Source organism: Lissotriton vulgaris, chromosome 7 (assembly GCF_964263255.1).
Source record: "Lissotriton vulgaris chromosome 7, aLisVul1.2, whole genome shotgun sequence".
In the NCBI taxonomy this organism is placed as follows: domain Eukaryota; kingdom Metazoa; phylum Chordata; class Amphibia; order Caudata; family Salamandridae; genus Lissotriton; species Lissotriton vulgaris.
The window spans coordinates 808,091,949-808,115,452 of NC_141695.1; the positions used below are offsets into that span (position 1 = coordinate 808,091,949).

The 23,504-nt window shown below is 47.1% G+C and overlaps 1 protein-coding gene across 1 annotated transcript in view; it reads left to right on the forward strand.

The window, feature by feature from the left end:
• Positions 1–764: 764 nt before the first annotated feature.
• The window catches only part of DNAH17 (dynein axonemal heavy chain 17), a 15,539,113-nt gene continuing 15,516,373 nt past the window's right edge, over positions 765–23,504 (forward strand). Inside the window, exon 1 of the mRNA XM_086931082.1 lies at positions 765–1,239. Coding sequence (XP_086787208.1) covers positions 898–1,239 — 342 coding nt within the window. The 5' untranslated portion in view covers positions 765–897. The remainder of the gene's footprint in view (positions 1,240–23,504) is intronic.

The window sequence follows — 23,504 nt, forward strand, 5'->3', positions numbered from 1 at the left end:
CTTAATATTATTATTATTATTAAACCCTCAGGACTGAAAATTCCTGATTCATCAGTCATCAGAGAATAGATGGAGGTGGGGAGTAAGGATCAGGGAGATGAACTTTACCAGGCTATTAATGTTCCATTCCAAATTCCTTGCTAAGTCTTGGAGTGAGTATAGGCAATTTATTATTTGATCTTGCTGATTTTTATTCAATCATGAAATAGACAACAGAGCTATGCCTCAGATAGCTCTGATGTATGAGCCCTGAACATGCAAGGTGTGTTACACTGGTGTGTATGCTCTATAGTCTTAGTCCAGAGTATGTGGTGCTCTATAGTCTTAGTCCAGAGTACGTGGGACTGGATTTTGTAGGCTAGCTTAGTTCTAGGAGGTCTCATGAAGGCGGCAGGTAGTTTACACGGATGGAAAGAGGTTATGGCATGGGCCTACTTACAGTTTCTTGCTGGTAGACCTCCCGTCTAATTGAACCTCATAACTAGGTTGAGCTGGCCTTAGATTACATCTCCAATGAGTGATCATCTACTAATAGAAGCAGACAGTGTCATATTCTGTTTTGTGTTTATCACTTATAGATCAGAGAGGCTTTATTCAGATTCTTAATCAATGAGATTTTTAAAAAGGCCATAGAAGAGACTACTTTCTTCTGACTTGGACGACTCATTCTGATTGCTATTTGAAAAATGTACAGAAAGATGTAGTCATGTTCAGGAAATGAAAAACAACTCTCTGAAAACACTGCATCTTATCTTTGCAGGCAGACACCTCCGCTATAAGGCAGAAAGGGAACATGTCTCAGTGTGCTGTTTTCTGGAACTGATAAACCGCTCGACGAAAAAATCTGCCTTTCCCCACTCCCTTATTTTATAAAGCCTTCTGCAAAAAGTCTGAAACATGGATGACACTGATAAAAGGTTGGAGTTTTTGCAGAATTATACACTGATGTCCTTGAGATTGAAGGTAGAAAAGTGGACAAAGTTCTTGTCAGTGGATGAGTACAAGCAACAGGTTGTGAGTTTCTTAACTCTCGCAGATTCAATGGTATTAGTCATAAGCACCAATCAAGCAGGACAGCTATATGCCACCTCTGGCTTCCCTGCCATTTTGAAAAACAAAGGAGTTTATTTTGTGAAGAAGAACAAAGAACCCGTCACAAAGGACAACATTAAGACTTCCTTGATTGTGGGAGACACCTCCAGCACTCCCGTGGAACAGCTCATGTCAGTGGTGGAAGAGGTGAGTCGAATTTTATAATCTGCTCAAAGAGTCAACTAAGCGTGAATAGAAAGTAGCTCGCATTACAATGTTATATAAGTTTTTTCTGACGTATGCAACTTTTTGAAGAGTAATGTTGATTTCTGTTCTTACGTTTCACTTTAGAATACATATGTTTAACTATAAATATGCACTTTATTTCAAAACTATTGCATAACGCACTATTTCAAACACATTAAGGCATTTTGATGGGTCATATTTCAATTCAGTTTTCAGATCATAAAGCATGTCTCATTCATCTCTAAGTTGACCCCTCACACAGCGTGGATTGGGTTTCAGCCTGCAAAATCGATTTTTTTTATATTGGGCTATCCTCAGTTTCATAAATACTGAAAAGCTCCACTTAATTACAGGATCCTGCAACGTTTTAGACTCATTATTTCAAAGATTTAATTTCTCCAGTATTGAATCTTTCATAGATTCATACGCTGGAATCATTCCCCATTGTCCCAGTGGGAGTCCTATGGTACTATAATAAAGCAAAAAGTTAACAAACATAGGCTATAATGGCACTAGGCCATGAATTTAATAGCTTATCTACGTCCTTTTTTTTTTTTATAAAGGACCAAACTTGACCTATAACAAATCAGACCACAGCACCCTCTAGAACACTCCCCACAGAGGCCAGATCTCTCCGATTTTCTACCACATGTTGTGTTAAGGAAGTCTCCCTGAGCTCTGCTCAGTTTATTCTTTAAACTATTAATTTCAGGACACTTCTTCTCAGGCCAGACAAATATTTCTTTCTAATACCATCCTTGAACATTCTGAGAAGGGATTATTTAGGCCACATAACACCTGTGGCAAAAAGAGAATTTACATTGATGACCCTCATAAAAAGTGCATTTATTGTCTCTTTCCTGATCAGACAAAGACTATAACATCTTTTGCACTTTCTTTCAGAAGATCCCCAAAGACAGGGAGAGAAGACTTATGTTGTGGTTACAGTGACTTATATCTAAGGAAAACCCAGTCTCTGAGGAAAACAGTGATGATTCTTTGAGATCTGGCATATTTCATAAAAGGTATAGATCCTCTGACCAGGAGTCTTCTGAACAGCCTAAGAAGGCCCTTAAGAAATCCCATCATGAGGCATCTGGTAATTCTAAAAAGTCTCAGAAGAAATTAAAGCACACACCTTCCTCAATGGGTCACTCAGAACCTACTAAAAAATCTGAAAAACAAGTGTCTGTCTTCTAAATCCTTTCCGTTGACGATGGGAGCACTTGCTGTAGAAAAAAATAGTCAAGATTTCTCCAATTTTAGTACTGTTGACGACGTTTTACCAATGACATCAATGACCTTGACATCTACCTTCTCTACAGCAGCGTTGCCATTGATAACATCGTCGTCTCCAGTAGCATCAACGACCATAGTTATTTGCAGGTTGTTGTAGATGACGACATCTAAGTCGATTTCACTGTCTCCAGTCCAGTCGATGAAGCATTCATCTAAATGTTCGCCAGCGACATTGTCGCCGGCGAAATGGCGTATTCCATCAACAAAGACATCCAGATCGGTAGATCCATTAAAGAAAACACAGTTGACAGAACTCTTATCAACAACACCTCCGATGTCATCGAGTTTGACAATGTCGTCGACGGCAATTCAACCAGGAAAACATGTCCTACCTAAAAAAATGCAAAAAAACCTCCTAGACGACAGACTTATCGTCGACTGAGGTTCAAATTTTGACATCCTCTGCACCTTTAACACCACTGGCGCCAATATCACTCCTATCATATTCGGATAAACCTATTGCTGATGTGAATTTTCCAACTCACACATCTCCAAGCAAAGTGTCACCTATTCCACAGACTCATTTACTAGATGAGGAATCTGAAAATGAGAGCCCTTTTAGAGCTGCTCCTAGTCCTTTAGAATTACAAGTGAAATGTCAGGCCTGTGATGATGACCAATATTATGAAGAGGATTATCAACAGTATCCTGCGTACATACCACAAGATCAACAGGATAATTCCATCCATATGCCTCTGGATTTAGTAGCCAACCTCTCATTCATCTACAAGAATATTACAAATGGTTCACAGAACCTGTTACTTCTATGTCTACTCCTCAACTGCAAAGAACAACACTATCTCCACAACAAATGCCACTCCCTCGGCCATGCACATTGCAAATCTCAGGTACTCCTCTATCATCTGTACCATTGGCAGATCTGCCTGTTCATGACCCTGACACTACGGATGGTGATCAAGAAGAAGAGGGAGGGATTGTAGATCATACATCCACTATTAATGACTGGGATGACTATTTGATAACTACACCATCTCCTCCTATTCCAACTCCAGTGTATTAACCGCTGGACGGTATAGATGCTTTCCATAACATCATGGAGAGGGCAGCGAAGCATTTTCTATTGCCTTTCACTAGCATGCAAGCAGTCTGTTTTTTATGACTTTAAAGAACCAACAAAAAAGTCAGTAAGAGGAATCCCCATTCTGGATTTTATATGGCAAGGAGGAGAACATATCATGAAAAACCAAGACACTGTGGCAGCGGTTATTCCCAGATGGGAAAAGAAATGTAAGGCACTTGATGATGCTCCAGCACGCCTTAATGTACAACCAAGACTGGATTCCGTCGTCAGTCAAGCAGCCCAGAGAAGCTCCAGGAATTCTCCCACCTCTATCACTACACCATCAGATAGGGATGGATGTCGCCTTGACATTATTGGTAAACGTTTTTCCAGCATGGTGGCAGTAACAGTAAGAGCAGCAAATTATCCAGCAATTCTAGGTAGATTTGATAAATGTGGTCGGATATGGCACAGTATGTCAATCTACTACCAGAGGATGTTAAACCAGACGCCAGGAAGATTCTCTTGGAAGGTGAACAAGCTTCTTCTGAGATAATTGACTTTTCCGTTGATATCTCTTCAACCGGTTTCCAGCAACTAGCTGGTACAGCAGTTCTTTGCAGATAGGGCTGGCTTAAAGCAACAATATTCAGGTCAGAAGTCCAGACAACATTTTTGGATATACCCTATGACAGAGAAGCATTATTCGCAATACGCATTGACGAAGCTCTGCAAACTATTAAAGCGAATACTGACATCGCCAAGTCCCTAGGATTATTACAATTGTGCAAACAACCTTTTCGTGGGGCTAGAGGAAAAAGTTCCTATTCTTATAGAGGAGGATTTCAAAATTATAGTCAAAAATACCAATCTTGGGGGCGTGGCTTAGCGGCTGAACATGGTGGTCGCTTAGCTGTAGGGCTCCGTGAGCGAGGCAGTGACCCCACTACAATCCGACCACTAATCCGATCTTAATCAACCTCTGATCGGAGGAACCCGGCTCTAGGACTGAGCGGGAATCACCCGGAGGCAAAACGGCCGAAATCCGATGCCGGGAAGCGGACTTCTGTCATCCGTCGCCAGGGGGCCTGCAGCGACCCTGCGACACCGGGCCCCGGTGGGACTAGAGGCCGGGCGGAAGTAAGTGCGATTCGGCAGAGGGCGACCGGAAGGGCGCGCTACCCGGCGCCCCCCCCCAGTGACAATCCGAAACCTGTGGCCGGAGCGAGCCCCCTGGCACCCCCGAGTGGCTGTGTTCCAACTCGCCCGCAAGTGAGAGGGGTCAGCGAAAGGCAGCAACGAGGAATCAGCATTGGCGCACTAAGTCCCCCTGCAGTGACCGATACATACGGTGAGAGGCGGACGGAGCGCCCGCTCGGCAAGGGCCCCACGAGACGGCTGCCAGTCTGACCCCCCCCCCCCCTCCCCCCCCCCGAAAATACAAAAGACTGCACACGAGCAACTCGCGGCATTTGCCGCTACGAACAGAACTGTTGAGCAGCGCACTTTGATAGGAGGCGGACCTCGCCCCCACACGCGGCCGGGGGAAGAGAGAAGAGCTGGGGTGCGGCAGAGGGGGGCACGAGGGCCAGAGAGCAACGGAGGCGCGGGGCAGGGGCCGAAAAACGACATATAGACCCATAACCTGCCAGTGGCCAGGGAGAGACGCAGATACCACACCACTCAGGCACAGCAGGCACTGGAAGGGTGGTCTGGCAGTGCAGCACCAGACAATACGATCGCAGCAGCAGGCAGGGCCCGAGGGCAAGGTGGAACTAAGAGTGTCAGGCAGGTTACACGAGGCATTGGGACTGACTCGGGTCTGACTGCACATTCAACACGCAGTGGAAACGGGTGAGCAACGCCACTGAGGCCCACCTTTATCCTGGTAGGCACAGACGCCCCCCCCCCCCCCTTGGGATCACTCGCCACGGAAAAGGTAGACAACAAGGGTACCGAGAAGAAACATGGCTGGCAAGGGCCCGAAAAACGCCTCATCGCAGTCTAAACTGGAGAAATTTGCATACGACAGACAGGCGCACTCCCAGGCAGAACCGCGCACATCGACGGGGAGGACGCCAGAGAACGATGGGTCAAAAAAAGCAACACTTGATGACGTGATGAAGGCGCTGGCACAAGTGCAGGCAACAGTGGGGTCCACGGCCACCGAGGTCTCACTCCTTAGGGCGGACTTCCAAAAAATGGGAGAAAGAGTGAAACAGGTCGAGGTGGTCACTAAATCTCTGATTGAAGACGTATCAGACCTACAATTGGCAATGGAACGAGTGGCGGCAGAGAATAAGACACTAAAAGAGAAGCTGGACGACCAGGAGGGGCGCTCCAGGCGCAACAACGTACGAATTCTTGGGGTCCCGGAATCGGAAGGAACTAGAGCCATGGATCTGTATGTGGAAGACCTGATCAAGACTCAGCTCAAACCTAAGGGTCTATCGCAATTTTTCTCCGTTGAAAGGGCGCACAGAGTTCCAGGGGGACAACCCAAGCCTGGAGCCCCCCCTAGACCCATACTAGCGAGACTCTTTAACTTTCGGGACCGAGATGCGATCCTGCAGGCTGCGAGGAGGGCCGCGCCGCTGCAGGTCCAAAACTCTACAGTAGCCTTTTTCCCGGACTATACTGCAGAGGTGGCGCGCCGGAGGAGGACCTTCCTTGATGTCAAGAGGGAACTGAGAGCTAAGGAACTGCCGTACTCCATGCTGTTCCCGGCCCGGCTGCGAGTGGTCGCAGACAGTAAGGTTTGGTTTTTTGACACGCCAGAGTCGGCGCGCGAATGGTTGGATGGCTGGCGACAAGTAGGACTACCCCGCCGCTCGCATAGAACAAACCAGAGCCAACGCGGTGACAGCCAACCGAGATCTCAAGCATCAGGTGGTGTTGCATCGACACACTCCCAGGCGCAGGACGATACCAACGCACTGGAAGACGTGGAAGAATAGTCGCCCGGCACCAAACGAGATGAACACTGACATGGCTTCGTGGGTGAGACCCGGCTTGGACACTGTCCCGGGGGAGTCCGGAGAGGGCAGGGGTCCTGTTCACTCCGGAGGACACTTCACCCCAGCAAGCAAGTACTGTTTATGGGTTGGGCAAAGCACTCTGCTGAGTTGGGGTGGCGGGCAGTTCTAAGCCCGTCTGGCAGGGAGGCAGGGAGGGGGGAGGAGTGGGGGGGTTGTTTAGCTGTACATTGCAAACCGCAAACTGTGACAGGCTACACACTTTTCCAGGTTCAGTTTGGGAAGGGAGAAGGGAAGTTAGTTGAGTTTTTCAGAGTTCCACAGGATTGGTCGGGCTGCGCTGGCTGGTACCCGCGCTGCTTCATTGGTGGGGAGGGGTGGGCCATAGTGACCGCATTACACACTGGACACATGATCATCTACACGAAGGACCATGGCAGATTACCCACGACGTAGGCGGGTAGAGGGTGCACCTAGATCCCGGGGAGCACCCCTACGCATACTAACATGGAACGTAAGGGGCTTGGGAGATAAGGTCAAACGAGGGCTGGTACTCACTGCACTGAAAAGACAGGGGCCGGCTATAGCACTCCTTCAAGAAACACATTTACAGGGTGGGACCACCAAGGCGCTTGATAGGAGAGGCTATAAAATGATCGCACATTCAGAGCTTACATCAGGATCCCGTGGAACTGGGATTTTGCTTAAGAAATCCTCACAGTTTATACCACTGAGTACGAAGATTGATGGGCAGGGTTGCTTTGCGGCCCTACAGGGACAGTGGGAAGGAAGGCTTATTAATGTGGTCTCGGTATATATCCCACCGGCGCTTCATTCGGTCATGCTTCCAGCGCTGGGTGAGTTCCTACTGGCCCTTCCAGAGGGAGACATCATACTTGGGGGGGATTTTAATGCCACTGTAGATGATACACTTGACAGGTTCCCGGCCGCAGGCATAACCGGGGGTCCCTCACGCTTCCAACGTTTCCTGACCGCTATGGGTCTAGTGGATATATGGCGGCATGCACACCCTAGCATGAATCAATACACTTTCCACTCTGCTGTCCACAACAGTCTCTCGAGGATAGATTACTTCTTGGCACTGGGAGAATGCATACAACACGTAGACACCATAGACATCCAACCCAGAGGCATATCGGACCACTCCCCGATTCTCTTAACACTCGCCACCCAGGAGAAAACACGCAAACGACTTTACCCCATACAGGCAGCATACCTCAAGGCGCCCAAAGTCAGGAAAGCACTCAAAACGGCGACGAAGCAGTACTTCGAAGAGAATCTGGAGTCAGTGCGCTCGGCTGCGACCCTATGGGAAGCATACAAGACAGTGTTAAGGGGGCAAGCAATAACCACACTTACAGGCTATAGACGGGACAAAGCGCTCGAATTGGCCGAAATAGAACTGGCACTGCGAGAAGCGACAATAAGACATGAAACACACCCCACGCCGGACACAGCCCACACACTGCACCTCCAACAACACTCGTATACGGAGTATTTGCGGCATCAAGTCAGAGGGCAGATAACGGAAACAAAGAACAGAATTTATGAGATAGGAGATAAGGCGGGCAGGATGTTGGCCTGGTTAGACAAGAAGGGAGGGAGCACTAAGGGTATCCAACAAGTAAAAGACAGGAGAGGTACACTGCACACGAGCCCGGAGCGAATCGTAGAAATACTTGCAGACCACTTTGAGGGTGTTTACACGTCTGACAGGGAGGTGACAGTAGAAATGGCCAGGGTGGCACTAGAATCTATCCACACACTGAGGCTGCAGCCGGAGGCCTCAGCGGAACTAGAGGCAGATCTAACCATGGACGAAATCCACATAGCGATACGTGCGATAAAACCCGGTAAGACGATCGGCCCAAATGGCATCCCGATAGAATGGTACCAGGCCGCGTCGGAAAGGCTCAGTAAACACCTACTGGCCATGTATACGGATTGCCTTGCAAAAGGCGAGCTCCCACCTGACCAAAGAGTAGCGACCATCATCGCGATACCTAAGCCAGGGAAACCACCGGAAGATTGCGATTCCTATCGCCCCATATCCCTGCTCAATGCAGAAGTTAAAATACTAGCCAAACTCCTGGCTACCCGACTATTGACACACCTGCCAGACCTCATACATCCCGATCAGTCCGGGTTCATGCCGCACAGAAACACGGCACTGAATCTGCGAAGAGTGCACGGGGTGTTGGCAAGAGCGGACTCGATTCTCGAACCAGCGGTTATATTGGCCCTCGATGCGAAAATGGCATTCGATTTGGTCGAGTGGAACTACCTGTTCGAGGTCCTGGCGCACTTAGGGTTTGGACCCAAATTCATAGCATGGGTCAGATTGCTGTATGCGAGACCAGTGGCACAGGTGGTAGCGAACGGCCATATCTCGCGCACAATTCCATTGGGGAGAGGCACTCGACAGGGTTGCCCCCTGTCACCACTACTTTTCGCGATAGCCCTAGAACCATTAGCACACCTGATACGATCTACCCCACTGATTAGAGGGATTTCCTGGGCTGGGGGAGGGGAGGACCGCGTCTCCCTATACGCAGACGACATGCTAGTTTACCTCACTGACCCGGAGCATAGCATTCCAGCGCTACTGACTCTGTGTGATGAACACGGAAAAGTCTCGGGATATACGCCGAACTGGAAAAAGTCGGAAATTTATGTTCTGAAGGGACCGGGCCCGACATTGAATGCTCATTGCCCCTTGACCGAAGCCGGTTCATCCTTTAAATACCTGGGCATACATGTCACCAAGGACCCGGTAGAATTTGCGCAGAAAAACCTGAGGCCACCTATAGAACGGCTTAAACAGGACGTTGGGTTCTGGGCCGGACTACCCCTCACGATGCTGGGTAAGGCAGCATTGTACAAAATGATGTCACTGCCCCGTTTCCTATACATCCTGGAGAATACGCCGTACCCGGTGGAACCAGGTTACTTTAGGAAAGTGTCAGCGCTGGTGGCAAGTCTCCTGTGGAGTAACCGCCCGGCCCGCATCGCGCAGGCCAAACTGCACAAAGGGTGGTACGACGGAGGGATTGCACTGCCAGACCTGAAATTGTATTACTGGGCAGCGCAGCTGAAAATCATAAATCAGTGGATCCACGCCCCCCAAAATGACCCAGCCTTCAGAGCAGACAGGATACAGTTAGGCGCAAGTACCCTACTGGCCCCCCTGTACGACCAACGAGTAATACGCAAACTGACGGGACCCACAAGACTCACAGCGACGATATGGCATAGGGCGCAGGCGACACTAGGATGGAAAGGGAGAATAACTAAACTTACTTCCCTGTGGGACTCCCGAGAGCTGGGGAACTTGCGGAACAGCAAGGGCTTCTCCCATTGGGATGTGATAGGCCTGTCTACAGTGGGAGATCTGTGGGAACAGGGCACGGTGACTCCACTTGCACGACTGAGAGAACAATATGAGCTAGGGCCACGAGAAGACTTCAGATATGCACAGATTCGGCACGCGCTACTTACAGCCATCCCCCCAGAGACGGAAGTGCCAGAGGCCTCCCCACTTGAAGACCGCCTCCTTACGGACTATATGCCAGAGCGAGCAACCTCGCTCACATACCGTAAGTTAAGTAACAATTTGCCGGATCCCATGATCAAACTCAAGGAAAAGTGAGAGGGGGACGTGGCAGCTATGGACGAAACCGAGTGGAATGAGGCAGTGGCTTCACCCAAAGAAGTAGGTATCTCAGCTAAATTCCGGCTCATACAGCTCAAAATACTACATAGAGTGTATTATACTAGAACGACACTACACCTCATACACCGCGCGCAGCACCCATTCTGTCTCCGAGGGTGTGGGGAGGAAGGGACTTTCTTCCACACAATATGGGACTGCCCACGCATTCAAGAATACTGGAGGCATATATTACGCACTATATCACAGACTGTGGGGATCTCCTTGATCCCTGAACCACGAAAATGCTTGCTTAATGTGTGGGAACCCAATGATTTGTCCAGGCATGGACTACAGTGGGTCACCTTGGGCATGGTCGTAGCTAAAAGGGACATAGCACAGAAATGGGGGGCGATGGAGGTGCCGACGAGAACACAATGGTGTGAGAATATGGACAGGGTAATGGTCACAGAAAGGGAGGTGTATGCTAGCAGGGCCTGCCCGAGAAAATGGAATAAGATCTGGACCCCGTGGAATACATACCGGGGTGACATTTGCGAACCCTTGCCAGAGGACGAACCAATATCTTCTGATGAGGAAGGGGAGGACGATTAGCGTTCATAAGAAGAGGTTGAGTGGGGGTAGGAATAAGGAATGGGGGAGACCATGGGAGTCGGGAGGAACGAAACGGAGGGGCACACAGGGCAAGTACCCCGTAGGAATTTCCATGTTCAACTATCATTAGCAATAATTAATATGTGTGACTTTGCAGATCTGAATGTAGAGTACTCTGTAAGAAACTTTGCACGGCATAGTGTATGCGGACTCACTTCAGCACATGACGACCTACCTGTGATTTCTTTGCTGATTTTGCACGTTGTTTATTGTTGAAAAAACAAAAAACCAAACCTATTCAAATTAGAACTTTACTTGTGAATGATGCTCCTTTACTTAAGTACGAAGTAACCAGACCACGAACACAGCAACAGATATACAGACTTTTACAATAATGAGGCAAGTTCAGCAATGATGTGGCGGCCGGCCCGTTGGGTTGTAGGCCAGATGCTGTGTAAGACTAAAAGGAGCAATAAAGGTTTTGGAAAAAAATACCAATCTTATTAAGGGAAATATAAGCCACAATACACAGAACTGTACAGACAACCACCTGCAGCTGCTTGCAAACAATCAACAAAAGGAAAACAACCCACCAAGGCACGATATGTCACTAGAAAGCAATGACCTTTCTCTTGTGCTGGCTACTTACCACAATCCCAGGGAGCAACTAGGAGGTCGTCTTTCTCATTACATCTACCAATGGTCCCTTGCTGTTCAATATTTACGTACGCCCTTTGGCAAACTTAATAGAGGGCTGTGGGCTCACCCTCTTTTCATACACCGACAAAACCAAGATCATTTTCTCGCTGTCCTCGACACAGAGAACTGATCCATCTTTATTGCATCTGGGTATGACGAAAATTGCCGCTTGGCTGAATCAAAACTCTTAAATTTACCAGTGACAAGAACGAGGTCCTAGTTCTAGGTAACAACCCCTCCCTTTGGGGTGCCAAACATTGGCCAGAATTGCTAGGGACCACTCCTATACCAGTATCTAATGTAAGCAATCTGGCCTTCTTTATTGATGATACGCTCTCTATGATGCCGCAGATAGCTAAGGTAACCGCCACTTACTTTGCAGTCCTTAAGTGGCTGGAATTTATTTTGTGGCTTATTCCTTTTGCAGCACAGAGGACAATGATTCAGGCACTGGTTATTTCCTGCCTTTACTTTGGCAACGTGGTGTACGTAGGCGTTGATAAGGCATTTTTACAGTGCCTGCAAATTGTCCAGAATGCTGCTGCCAGATTACTCTGTCTCATTTACTAAAAGAATTTCATTAGGTTAAGTTGTCCAACTGCATTGAATTCAAAGCATTGTGCTATATGTTCAAAGCCAAATTTGACCTGGGACCATAGTATATTCAGGAACTAATATCCCTGTACCAGTCGACTCGGCTACTAAGATCCTTAACCCAGGCCCTGTTCAAGGCCCCCAGTTTTCGATTAACCCTTATGAAGGGCCACTCCTTTTCTTACCTGGGCCCTAAGCTCTGGAACTCTTTACCGGACGACTTAAGGAACTGTAAATCCTTTTTCTTCTTCCGCAAGTTGCTGAAAATGTAACAATTTTAAACCTGCATGGTTGGGACAGCTATCTGCGATCGCCTTGCGCCTGGAAACCCCTTGGGGTAGCTGTACGTATTACAAGTTGCTAAATAAATAAATGGCCCATGATAACATCGGACAAGTGGGTACTGGACATCTTAGCTTTGAGGCATACCCATAAATTCATATACAAGCCACCAAATGTACTACCAAAAAGAAAAAAAAATCCCCATCTTAAACAATTCCTGAAGAAGGTTGCTATTGTGTTACAAAAAGATGTGATATAGAAGGTCCCGAAGTCCCAGAGGAGCATTGGGGTTTACTCCTCAGGGCTCGAAAATTCCACTCGACCGTTTGCATAGTGGAGCTAAATTTAACAAGGTCGAGCTGTTTTTAGGTCCTACTCGCCCTTTCTGGCGAGTAGGAAAACAAACCAACTTTTTTCCTCTGTCTGTGAAAACGGAGCAAATGTGACAAGATAACAAAATTTAAAAGCATTTTTATTGCGCACAAAGTTAATAAGATGCCTTTAAATCTTGTTATTTTGTCACATTTGCTCCGCTTTCAAAGATGGAGGTCAAGTAGGTTGGAGTTAGGTCAAGGACATTTTTTGAGGTACTAGTCCTGCAGGAGTAGTACCATTTTTTAGATTTTTCGAGCCCTGCTCCTGTTTCTTCCTGATCTTCAACAGCGGAACAAAAACCTGAAAAAACAGTCATTTTAGATGGTTACCCTGCAAGACATTTTATACTTTCTAAACCATGGGGACAACATGACCGCTCTTGACCTTCAAGACGCATACTTTCATGCCCCAACTCATCACAAACTTTGGAAATACCTACGTTTCCAGGTAGCCGGCACGCACTATCAGTTCAAAGTGCTCCCTTTTGGTCCTCAATCAGTCCCACTATTATTCACCAAATGTATGGCCATGGTGGCAGCCCTTCTAAGGCTAAGTGGAATTCAAGTTTTCCCGTATTTAGACGATTGGCTAATAAAAGCTGTAATGTAGCAACAAGCCACAGCAAACACAGCACTTTGTCGTTCATTGTTCAAGAAATTGGGTCTTTCACCAAATCTGCAAAAATCGGCCTCCAACCAGACAACAACGTTAACGTTTCTAGGACCAGTCTTAGACACCAAGTCAGGCAAAGCTTTCATCTCTCCAGAGCGACAAAATAAGTTCCAGCTATTAGCACAAAGGCTTTTCAAGAGAAGGTCAGTTTCTGCCCGACTGTACTAGTAGTCCCTGGGAATGTGTTCCTCCTGCATTCCCTTGATAACAAACTGCAGACTACATATGCACCCTCTACAGGAACAGCTAGACAAGCAGTGGGTGCAAATTCAGGGGTCATTTGAAGATGTAATCCTTATAAGCCCAACAATGGTCACGGCTATGCAATGGTGGACAGTGACACACCATGTCTCACAAGGAATAACTACTCACTCAGACAACAGATTTAGTTTTCACCACAGATGCGTCCCTTGAGGGATGGGACACCCATCTTCAGGATCTTTTCCGTCAGTGACAAATGGACTACCTCCGAAAAAAGGATGCATATAAATCTACTAAGCTGAAGACCATAGCTCTAGCTCGGTTCTCATTCCTCCCCAGAATGCAGGTGTGTCTGTACTTATCCATACAGGCAATACCAGAAGCATGCATTACATAAACAAACAGGGAAGGACAAGTTTGCTTGCTCTATCACATGAAGTGGTAACAATTTGGAATTGGGCCCTGCAGAACAATGTACCACTGAGAGCAGAACATGTTCCAGGAGTATCCAATGTGCTGGCAGACACTTTGAGCAGACTAACAACCAGTTGTCTCGAGTGGGAACTCGATCTTCAAGTTCTGCAGGACATCTTTCTTTGCTAGGGCACAGTGCATCTATTTGCAACCAAGACAAACAAGAAATGCTGATACGACTTAAACTGGCATCCCCAGAAAGGATCATGGGGAAATGCCTTTTTGATCAAATGGTCGAAAATATTTGCTTATGCTTTTCACCTATTTCCTTTGATACCCAGAGTACTCCGAAAAATGAAGAGAGAAAAATGCAGATTAATCCTCCTTGCTCCAGAATTGCCCCGGAAATTCTAGTACACGGAGCTTCTCCTTCTTTCGGAACAACCTCACATTCCTCTAACAACCACTCCAAAGTTAATCTCCATAAACAGGGTCCAGGTACTTTATCCCAATCTGACTTCTCTTCATTTGTTGGCCTGGCTCCTGACTACCATGAGCTCAAAACCTTAGCTATCCCCAGAGACTGCAGAGAAATCCTCACTAAAGCGTGAGCAGATTCCACTAACGAATCATAGCAGCGAAAGCGGAAACATGTCTGTGTATGATGTCAAGGAAAATACTTACATCTATTCCTCTCTACGCCAGTGCAAATCTTACCATATCTTCTTCAACTAGCCAAGTCTCACCTTGAACATTCATCAATAAAAGTACATTTCTCGCTTTAGTAGATCGGAAAAGTCATCCTCTCTCCGGTCCGTAAGAATCATTAAGCAGTTCCTCAAGTTACTCTTTATAACTTTTCCACCTGTGAAGGAACCTCCTCCTTCTTGGCATCTCAATATGGTATTAAGTCAATTAATAAAAGCTGCTTTTGAGCCAATCCACAAGGCAGATTTGAAATATCTTTTTCTGGAAAATGGCATTACTATTAGCACTAATATCAGCTAGAAGAGGTAGTGAATTGCAATGTTCACTATAAAACAACCATTCATGCAATTAAAAAAAAACAAAGTACTGTAAAAGACTAATCCCAAATGAATTCCAAAAATTCCATCAGATTTCCACCTTAACTAATCTATTGTTTTGAAAAAAAAAATTCCAAACCCTCAAACTGTTGCTAAAAGGTTGTAACACACCTTAGATGTTAAAAGATATTTTAAGTTTTATCTGCACATAACAAGTCAGTTCTGTAAATCTGATCAGTTATTTACTGCCTATGTCAATTTGTGTAAAGGATTACCAGTCTCTAAACCTTCCATTGCAAGATGGATTGCATCATCCATTCAATTCTGCCATAACACAGCAGGATGACCCTTAACTACTCGAGTTAAGGCTCATTCAACAAGAGCTGTTTCTACATCCACGCCTGTATTTGCTGGTGTGCCGATTCAGCAAATCTGCAGAGGGGCGACATGGTCCACCAGGCATATCTTTACCCAGCATTACTGTCTGGATGCTGCAGATAAAGATGATGCGGCTGTGGGGCAAGCTGTATTGCACCATCTTTTTCAGTAAGGTGAGCCTTTTATCAGTTTCTTTTCCCACCATCCACTACTATTATGTTGTTATTATTATGAACATTATTATTTTTATTCTGACTATCGATAATATTTGCATTATTATCGTATTCTAATATTTGATCATGTTTACTGCTAGCTATTCTGATTCAACCATGTGAATCTATGAAAGATCCAATACCGGAGAAAAAAATAGGTTACTTACCTGTAACTGTAGTTCTCCAGTATGGGTATCTGTCATAGATTCACCTGTGACCCACCCTCCTCCCCTAGAGTCTCCCCTTACAATTTGGGAATGTATTTATTCCTACTTGTACTTGAAAATATGAGGGATCGAGCCTCTGTGGGGAGTGTTCTAGAGGGTGCTGTTGTTTGATTGGTTATAGGTCTAGTTCGGTCCTTATTTGAAAAAAAGACATAGATAGGCTATTAAATTCTTGGCCTAGTGCCATTATAGCCTATGTTTATTGACTTACTGCCTATACAAATATTGGAGACAGTTACAGGTAAGTAACCTATTTTCTTTTAGAATACCTGAACACTCTGGCATAATGCTGGCACCATATGTGGGTAATACCCAAGCTGCCATACCACAGTAACACATTATAGCTACTTGTTGAAACAACAGCATATTTCAGAACCAGAACTTTTTCATGTTACTAACTGAATGAGGGTCAGTGTTTCTCGAGCATTCAAATCTTTCCAAGATTCACACACTTGAATTATCCCTTGTCAGGCTGGCAAACACTTGGTGATCAATGTTAACTTAGCAGTGTACAGACTCACTCAAATAACACTGAAATAGCTGTAGGCTGCCTGTAGCCTATCCACCACATGTTATAACCCAATCACTGGGTTTTTAGTTTTTGAAAGACTCTGAGACTCAAATCGCCAGAGAGCCTTTAAATGTGGAATTTCAAAGCTTTTCAAGAGTAATTTGTAACCTCATGTATGGGAAGGAGGGTGTGACATGTGAATCTATGAAAGACAGTAGATCTAGAGAATTGTAGCTACATGTTAGTAACTTTTCTTCTACATCGATTCATATCTAAATATATTAAAAATCCATGAATTACAACTACTAAAGCAGTATCACAATCAGCATAAGAATAAAAAGGTGGAAATGAGCTTGTTGAATGCAAAATCCATGAAACATTACAGTCCACAACATCACAATAGCAGTCCTTTCATAAATATCAGGGCAGAGGGACCGTAAAGACCACCAGCACTGATACCCAGTGTTAGACCTGGCACCTTGGCGTGAGTCTCCCCCCCACTTTTTGCTGATGTGCCTCAGATGTTTTTGCTGGTGTTCGCTGCTCAGGGCACTGCGCCACGGCCAATCTGTGCCGCAGTGCAAGTGCTCCCCAATGTGAAATATATATGTGATTGACTTCCATAATTGGCTCATTGGATTTACTGTCAGTCCCCAGTAAAGTGCACCAGGAGTGCCAGGGCTTGTAAATGCCAATACTGCTAGTGGGCCTGCAGCGCTGGTTGCGCCACCCCCAGAAGCAGCCTTTTAAAATATATCTAGGGTCTGCAATTGAAGAACCTGTGTGCAGTCTGGTACTGTCATACTGGCTGGGCAAGTGCACACCCTTGCCAGCCTCAAAACCTTTCCTTTGCTTCATATTATTCACCCCTATGGTAGGCCCTAGGGCAGGGTGCATTGTAAGTGTAAGGTAGGACAAGCCCTGATGTGTGTGGCATGTCCTAATAGTGAATTACAGCCAATTTCGTTTTTCACTATTGTAAGGCTACCTGTTCCCTTAGGCCAAGATGGGCTGCTGGAATTATTACACTCTATAATCCCAGCAAGCTCAGGGAACATGGTAGAAAAATAAGTTTAGTATGCCTGAACTCAGAATAATAAAATACTTATTTTAGTAAAGTTTATTTTAATATCCTGTGTTTGCAAACACTACTTTTAGAAAGTTAATGTTTGCTTGCCTAACCATTTCAGCCCGCCTCTGCTGTGTGTGTGTATCTGCTGTCTGGGTTGTGTGATTGACAGGACTGGGGATGACAGGTGGTGAATGGAGGGATTACACCAGAATGGGTGGTGGGAGTGCCCCTTGACTCTAAATAGGGCTGTGCTCTGCCACCACAATGCTGGCTCCGCCCCCTGGGGAGCGACTGATGACTCTGCCCTGCACCTGGCCCAGGAAGAGGGAGGACTGTCATCAGGGTGCTCCTGACTGTACTTGCCAACTGAAAGCTGGCTCCACCTCCTGCGGAGCGTCTAATGGTCTTGCCCCTCACACTGAAAGGAAAAGCCAGGAACAGCACGACAGAGTGCTTCGAAACTTTAATGGATTATGCAGAGGCCCCCCTGGCCAGAAAATACAAAAGAAACTGAGTATAAATATAGGAGCCCTGCTCCTAACAAACTAGATCTGTTTGAACCAAGAAGAATCTCTGCCTGAGTAGGAGGCACCGGGTAAGCTGCCAAGAGGAAGACTGTCCCTCTCCTGGGGACTGGCCTGCAGTGGTGACCTTGCTGCCAAAGGAGAGAAGAGGAACTCTTTAAAAGACTTTCTGCATTCTTTATCTTTAGAAAACTTGTGCTTGTTCAACTCTCTCCAAGGGCTTGGAAGAAGAGCTTGCCCCCTGACCTGAGCCACAGGATCATCTGGCTCAACCTGCTCTTTGCTCGTCTGCTGATCGCCCTGAGGATTTCTCCCCCGCCGGAGCTGTGACACTGGTGCTCCCCCCAGCCCCTCCTTGGGCCGTGACTGTGCCAGGTCGCCCCTGTCACCTCACAGCTGGAGGCTCGCTGAGTGCCCCCACGCTTCCCGCCTGAAGTCCCCACCTCGGCATCAGATCCAAGGAGCAGACCCGACGAAGACAGGACGCCTCAGACACCAGCCTCGTCCTGTGTCAAGAGCCGCTGTGCGCCCCGCCTCCGCCACAAAAAGTAAAAGGTACTGTGCGCACTCTGTCGTAAAGATCTAGGCGCCCCATACTGTGTATGGCATCTGGCCGGTACGGTGCGCATCGAAAAGACTGTGCATGTCAGGAAAGCTAACTGTACGCCTGGCAGCTCACCCGTAGCCTGTGCGCACCATTCTGCCAAGCGGGACTGCAGTTAAAAAGAATCGTGCGCTTCCACTGTACTCTGCCGGATTGCAAACTGTGCGCTTCATATTGCTTTTGGGCAGTGGCGGCTGGTGACATTTGAAAGTGGTAGGGCGTAAATGTTCAGGATGAATGACTGGTAGCGAATGACATTGTTTCTGTACTCCGAGTGTATACTAATAAATAGAAACGTATTTCACCAGCCATTCCCGTTCCATTACATGATAGTACAAAGTCCCCCCCCCCTTCTTCCAGACGCACCCCCTTCCTCCCCACCAGCTGCCTGCTCGCTGAGAAGAAACATTAAATTCTCATTCTTTCACCCCTCCCGCGCCTCCTTTCTGTTCATTTTTTCTGTCGTGTGATTAACGGCGCAAATCTCTTGTGACAGAAAGAAAAGTGAAATATTGTGCTGGAGAATGGACGGACGGGGGAGCCGGAGGGAGGGAGGGAGGGTGAAAGGCTGCGCGTGAAACGTGTGCCCGGGGGAGGCCAGGCTGCCGGCCGAAAAAGAAAGTTTTGTGCTTTCTTTAAGCATCATTTGTGGAGCAGTTTGGCACCCGGCGAGGAACAGCTCGCTGTGCAATGAACACTGGCGTCCAGCAACCTCACTCGTTGGTTGTGTGTCTCACATCTTGGAGCGCGGCCTGCTGTCAAGGAAAGAGTCTCACACCCACAGACTCACTCTATGAATTTCAGTCTCAGAACTGAAGGCGCACTGCTGCACTGAATGAATGACTTATGAACCCCAATGCAGGAATGGCCCTGTAATTACTCCGACTCCTCCACCAGCTGCAGCGATTGCCAAACTGCCATTAAGGTGCGCCAGGAGACAACATGCCAGCTCCACTGCACACCCTCACCGCGCAAGCTAATCAAAACACATGGCACTGGCAAAAATAAATATAAAAAAACTTACCTTGGCTTCCCGAGTCCCGTCCCGAAACTGCAGTGCAGACTCCCGCCTTCCTAGATTTAGAATGCCCGTGCCGCCGCTGCGTCTGACGTAGTCGTGTGGGCTCTCGTCGTCACTGGAGGCTGCAGGCAGCCTCCCTCCCCTCCATGGCAGCCGGCGCTGATTGGTTCGGCCGGCGTCCCTAACCTCGTCATTTTCCCTAGTCTGCATCCTGCAGAATGGAGAGTGGGAGGTGGCTTGGGGGGAGCGGCTTGCCCACTGTTGCTAATACTGTCTGTTTGGACAGCCTCTCAGCTGGGCCGGACTGTGCTCGGCCGGCCCCCCCACCCCCCTCCGGGAGGAGGAGGGGGAAGGGGGGCGCGACAGCGCTCTGTGCCAGGGCCGGTTTTCGGCCGTTTTTGTTACAGGGCCGTTTTTGCTGCAAAAACGGCCCTGTAACAAAAACGGCCCCCAGGGGCCCAAAACCAGCCGCAAAACATGCGGCCCACCGGGGGATTGCCCGGTGCCCGCAACGGCCAGTCCGGGCCTGCCTCTCAGGCTGTCCAAACAATTAGTATTAACAACATTGGTCAAGCCACTCCCCCAAGCCACTCCCCCCCTGCCCTGAGGCTCGAAGTTCTGTTCTGCTGACTGCTTTCTCGCCGTGCGAGAAGGGCAGGCAGAAACAAATGGTAGTTATAAATAAAGAACTACCATTTGTTCCTGCCTTCTTCTCGCACGGCGAGAAAGCAGGGGGGGCGGCGCCCAAACGCCCCCATGGTAGAACCGCCGCTGCTTTTGGGAACTGTGCGCATCATCTCGAAAGGGGAACTGTACGTCGCGTACGCTTGCTCACGCTAGATGCGTGAGTCTTGGTAGGGCCTGCCGATTTCTCCCGTTTTAAGCACACAGAAGCGCTGCGAAGCGCCCAGCTGGCCCGAGACTGGCCTAGAGTACCTAAAAACTAAAGAGTATTTTTAAAGGATCAACACCCTTGCCCAGTGAACTAAACCTGTGTTGAGAAGTGTTCTAGAAGAACCTTTATTTTGAAAGTATTTTGGCCCACTTGAACTACGTTACTGGATATTGTAATAAGTCTGCTTGAGAATATATATATATATATATATATATACTATTTTTATATACAACCTGTTTGGTGTCCCTTTGTGGTGCAGTTGATGTGTTTACTGTGTGCATCTACAAATGCTTAACCTATAACGCCTGAAGTTTAGCCTTGTCTGCTCGCGCCACGCACCTAGAGGGTGAGCTGGGGTAATTCTAAAGGGTCATCCTTCGCCCTGACTTAGAGGAGAGGGACCCTGCTTGTCACAAGTGAATACTTGCGCCAACCAGAGACCCCCAATTCTAACACCCAGTCATATCAGAAGCCAGCAGCAAACATACCATGAGAGGGGAGGTAAAAGTTACTTCATGGAAGGATAGAAGGGTGGTAATCAGAAAGGCCGTGGTAAAGGAGCTCTCTCAGAAAGGGAACCTCTACCTCCAAAAATGACTAACCTCACTAACCGCCCCCCCCCCCCCACACTCAGACACACAACACTGGTCAGGGGAAAACTGCAGGAGTTTAACTGGCTGTGGCCAGAGATAACATTAGACCAGTGGGTACTGTCCATCATTTACCATGGATACTGCATAGTACTGACATCTGCCCCCTCCCTAAATATACTGCCCCACACATAGAACTTCAACCCTCAGCACCTTCACCTCTTAGAGAGGACGTAAAACCGCTCTAGAGAAAAGTGCCATAGAGCCTGTTACAAAAAGTCCCAGGGCAAAGGGGCAAGTTCCCTCTACTTCTAATACTCAAAAAGGACAGGGCACTCAGGCGGCTGATACTAGTCCTAAGGCTCTTCAGTCGTTACATTCTGCCAGAAAACTTTCACATGGTGATATTGCGGGATGTGATTGAAGGCAACTTCATGATATCACTCAACCTGAAGGACTCCTACTTTCATATACCAATTCATCCAACACATCGCTGTTACCTCAGGTTTGTTGTGAGGGCCCGCCATTATCAGTTAAAAATTGTTGCCGTTCTTGGTGAAAACAGCTCCATTAGTGTTTACCAAATGGCTGGCCGTTGTGACATCCCATCTGAGAAGACACAACCTTCATGTATTCTCATATCTGGACAATCGGCTGATAAAGAGACCAGGTAGACAGAAATGCCTGTAGGACACACGTACTACCATCAATCTGTAACACAAATTGGGAATCATGATCAATGCCACCAAGTCCCAATTACAACCTCTCCAAAAATAGCGCTGTCTGGGAGCAATCCTCAATTCTGTCTCAACAAAAGCAAACCCCAGTGCACAGAGGGGTCTCAATCTCCAGAACGAAATGGCTCTTTTTCAGCCGCATCATCTCTTTCCAGTCAGAACAGTGATGCGCCTTCTGGGCATAAAGGCATCTTGTATAGAAATTGTTCCTCATGCCAGGATGCAGTTGTACCCCTTTCAGTGGGCACAAGCAGGGAGCAGTTTAGAAGATTGAGAGTTGGTTATGCCCAGGGTCCATCAGTCATTACAATGATAAAGCACCAGCAGTCTCCTCAAGGGTAGACCATTCTTAGACCCTATTCTGGTTGGAGTGCGCAAATGGGGGCATTGACAGTCCAGGGTTCAGCAGCAAATCAGTGCGCTAGATCTTATTGCTATCCAGATGGCCCTAAAAGCCTTCCATGCCAATATAACTTGAAGGTCTGTACTTCGCCAAACAGAAAATATTACAGTAATGTATTATATCCCAAAAGAGGGTGGGGGGGGGGGGCACACTTGAAGTTGTCTCAAGAAATTTGGCCTTGGGCTATCCTCCATGATGTCCACCACTTGGTGGAATCTCTCTATGGGGTGGATAATTCAGCGGTGGGCCTGTTAAATAGGATACAACAAGTCCATGAGTGGGGACTCCACCTCTAAGTCCTCCACCACTTCTTCCAGCAGTGGGAGACATTGGACATGGACCTTTTCGACACAGTAGAAAATGCAACACGCCAAAACTTTGTCTCCCATCCATAGTCCTTAGGCAATGCTTCGTGGATGGATTGGTCAGGGATATTTGCCTACTCTCTTCTGCCTCTCTCACTCATTCCTTATCTTGTCAGGAAAGTCAAAAAGACATCTCTGAAGATGTTCCTAGTTGCCCCCACCTGGGCACCACAACCCTGGTATGTGACCCTCCTGGAGTTGTCACTAGTAGCCCACTAGAGGCTCCTGAACATCCCAGACCTCCTTACTCACTGCAAAGGCAGGGTCAGGCATCACAAACCAAAACAACAAAAGCTGGCAATTTAGCTCCTAGAGTCACGGGATGTGGATACTTGCAATTGCTTCCAGAGTGTATGGACATTAAGGGAAGAAAGGCACCCAACCAGTTGAGCTTCTTAAGCAGCTAATTGGAAGAATTTTGTTCATTATTACATAGCCCAGCACATAGACCCTTGTGCACCAGCAGTGCAGTGCAGTATGCTAATTAGTACCTTTACAAATAACACACCTAACATACACTTCCATACAATTGTACCTGGTGTCCATTGCGTCATGTCTGCAAAACCGCAAACACCAGTCACTTTTCTTTATAACATTTATTAAGGCGTTTATGGTCGAGTTAAACAGAATAATTCTACCATGTATACCAACGGTACTCTCTTGGAATCTCAGTGTTCTTACAAGGTTGATATCCACACCTTTTGAACCATTACATTCCACCCCATTGCAGTTTCTGGAACTGAAAGTTCATCTAGTGTTAGTGAGATACATGCTTTCACAATAGAGGAACCTTATTTTCAGGTTTTGAGATAAGGTACGACTACAGATAAACCCCAAGTTCCTTT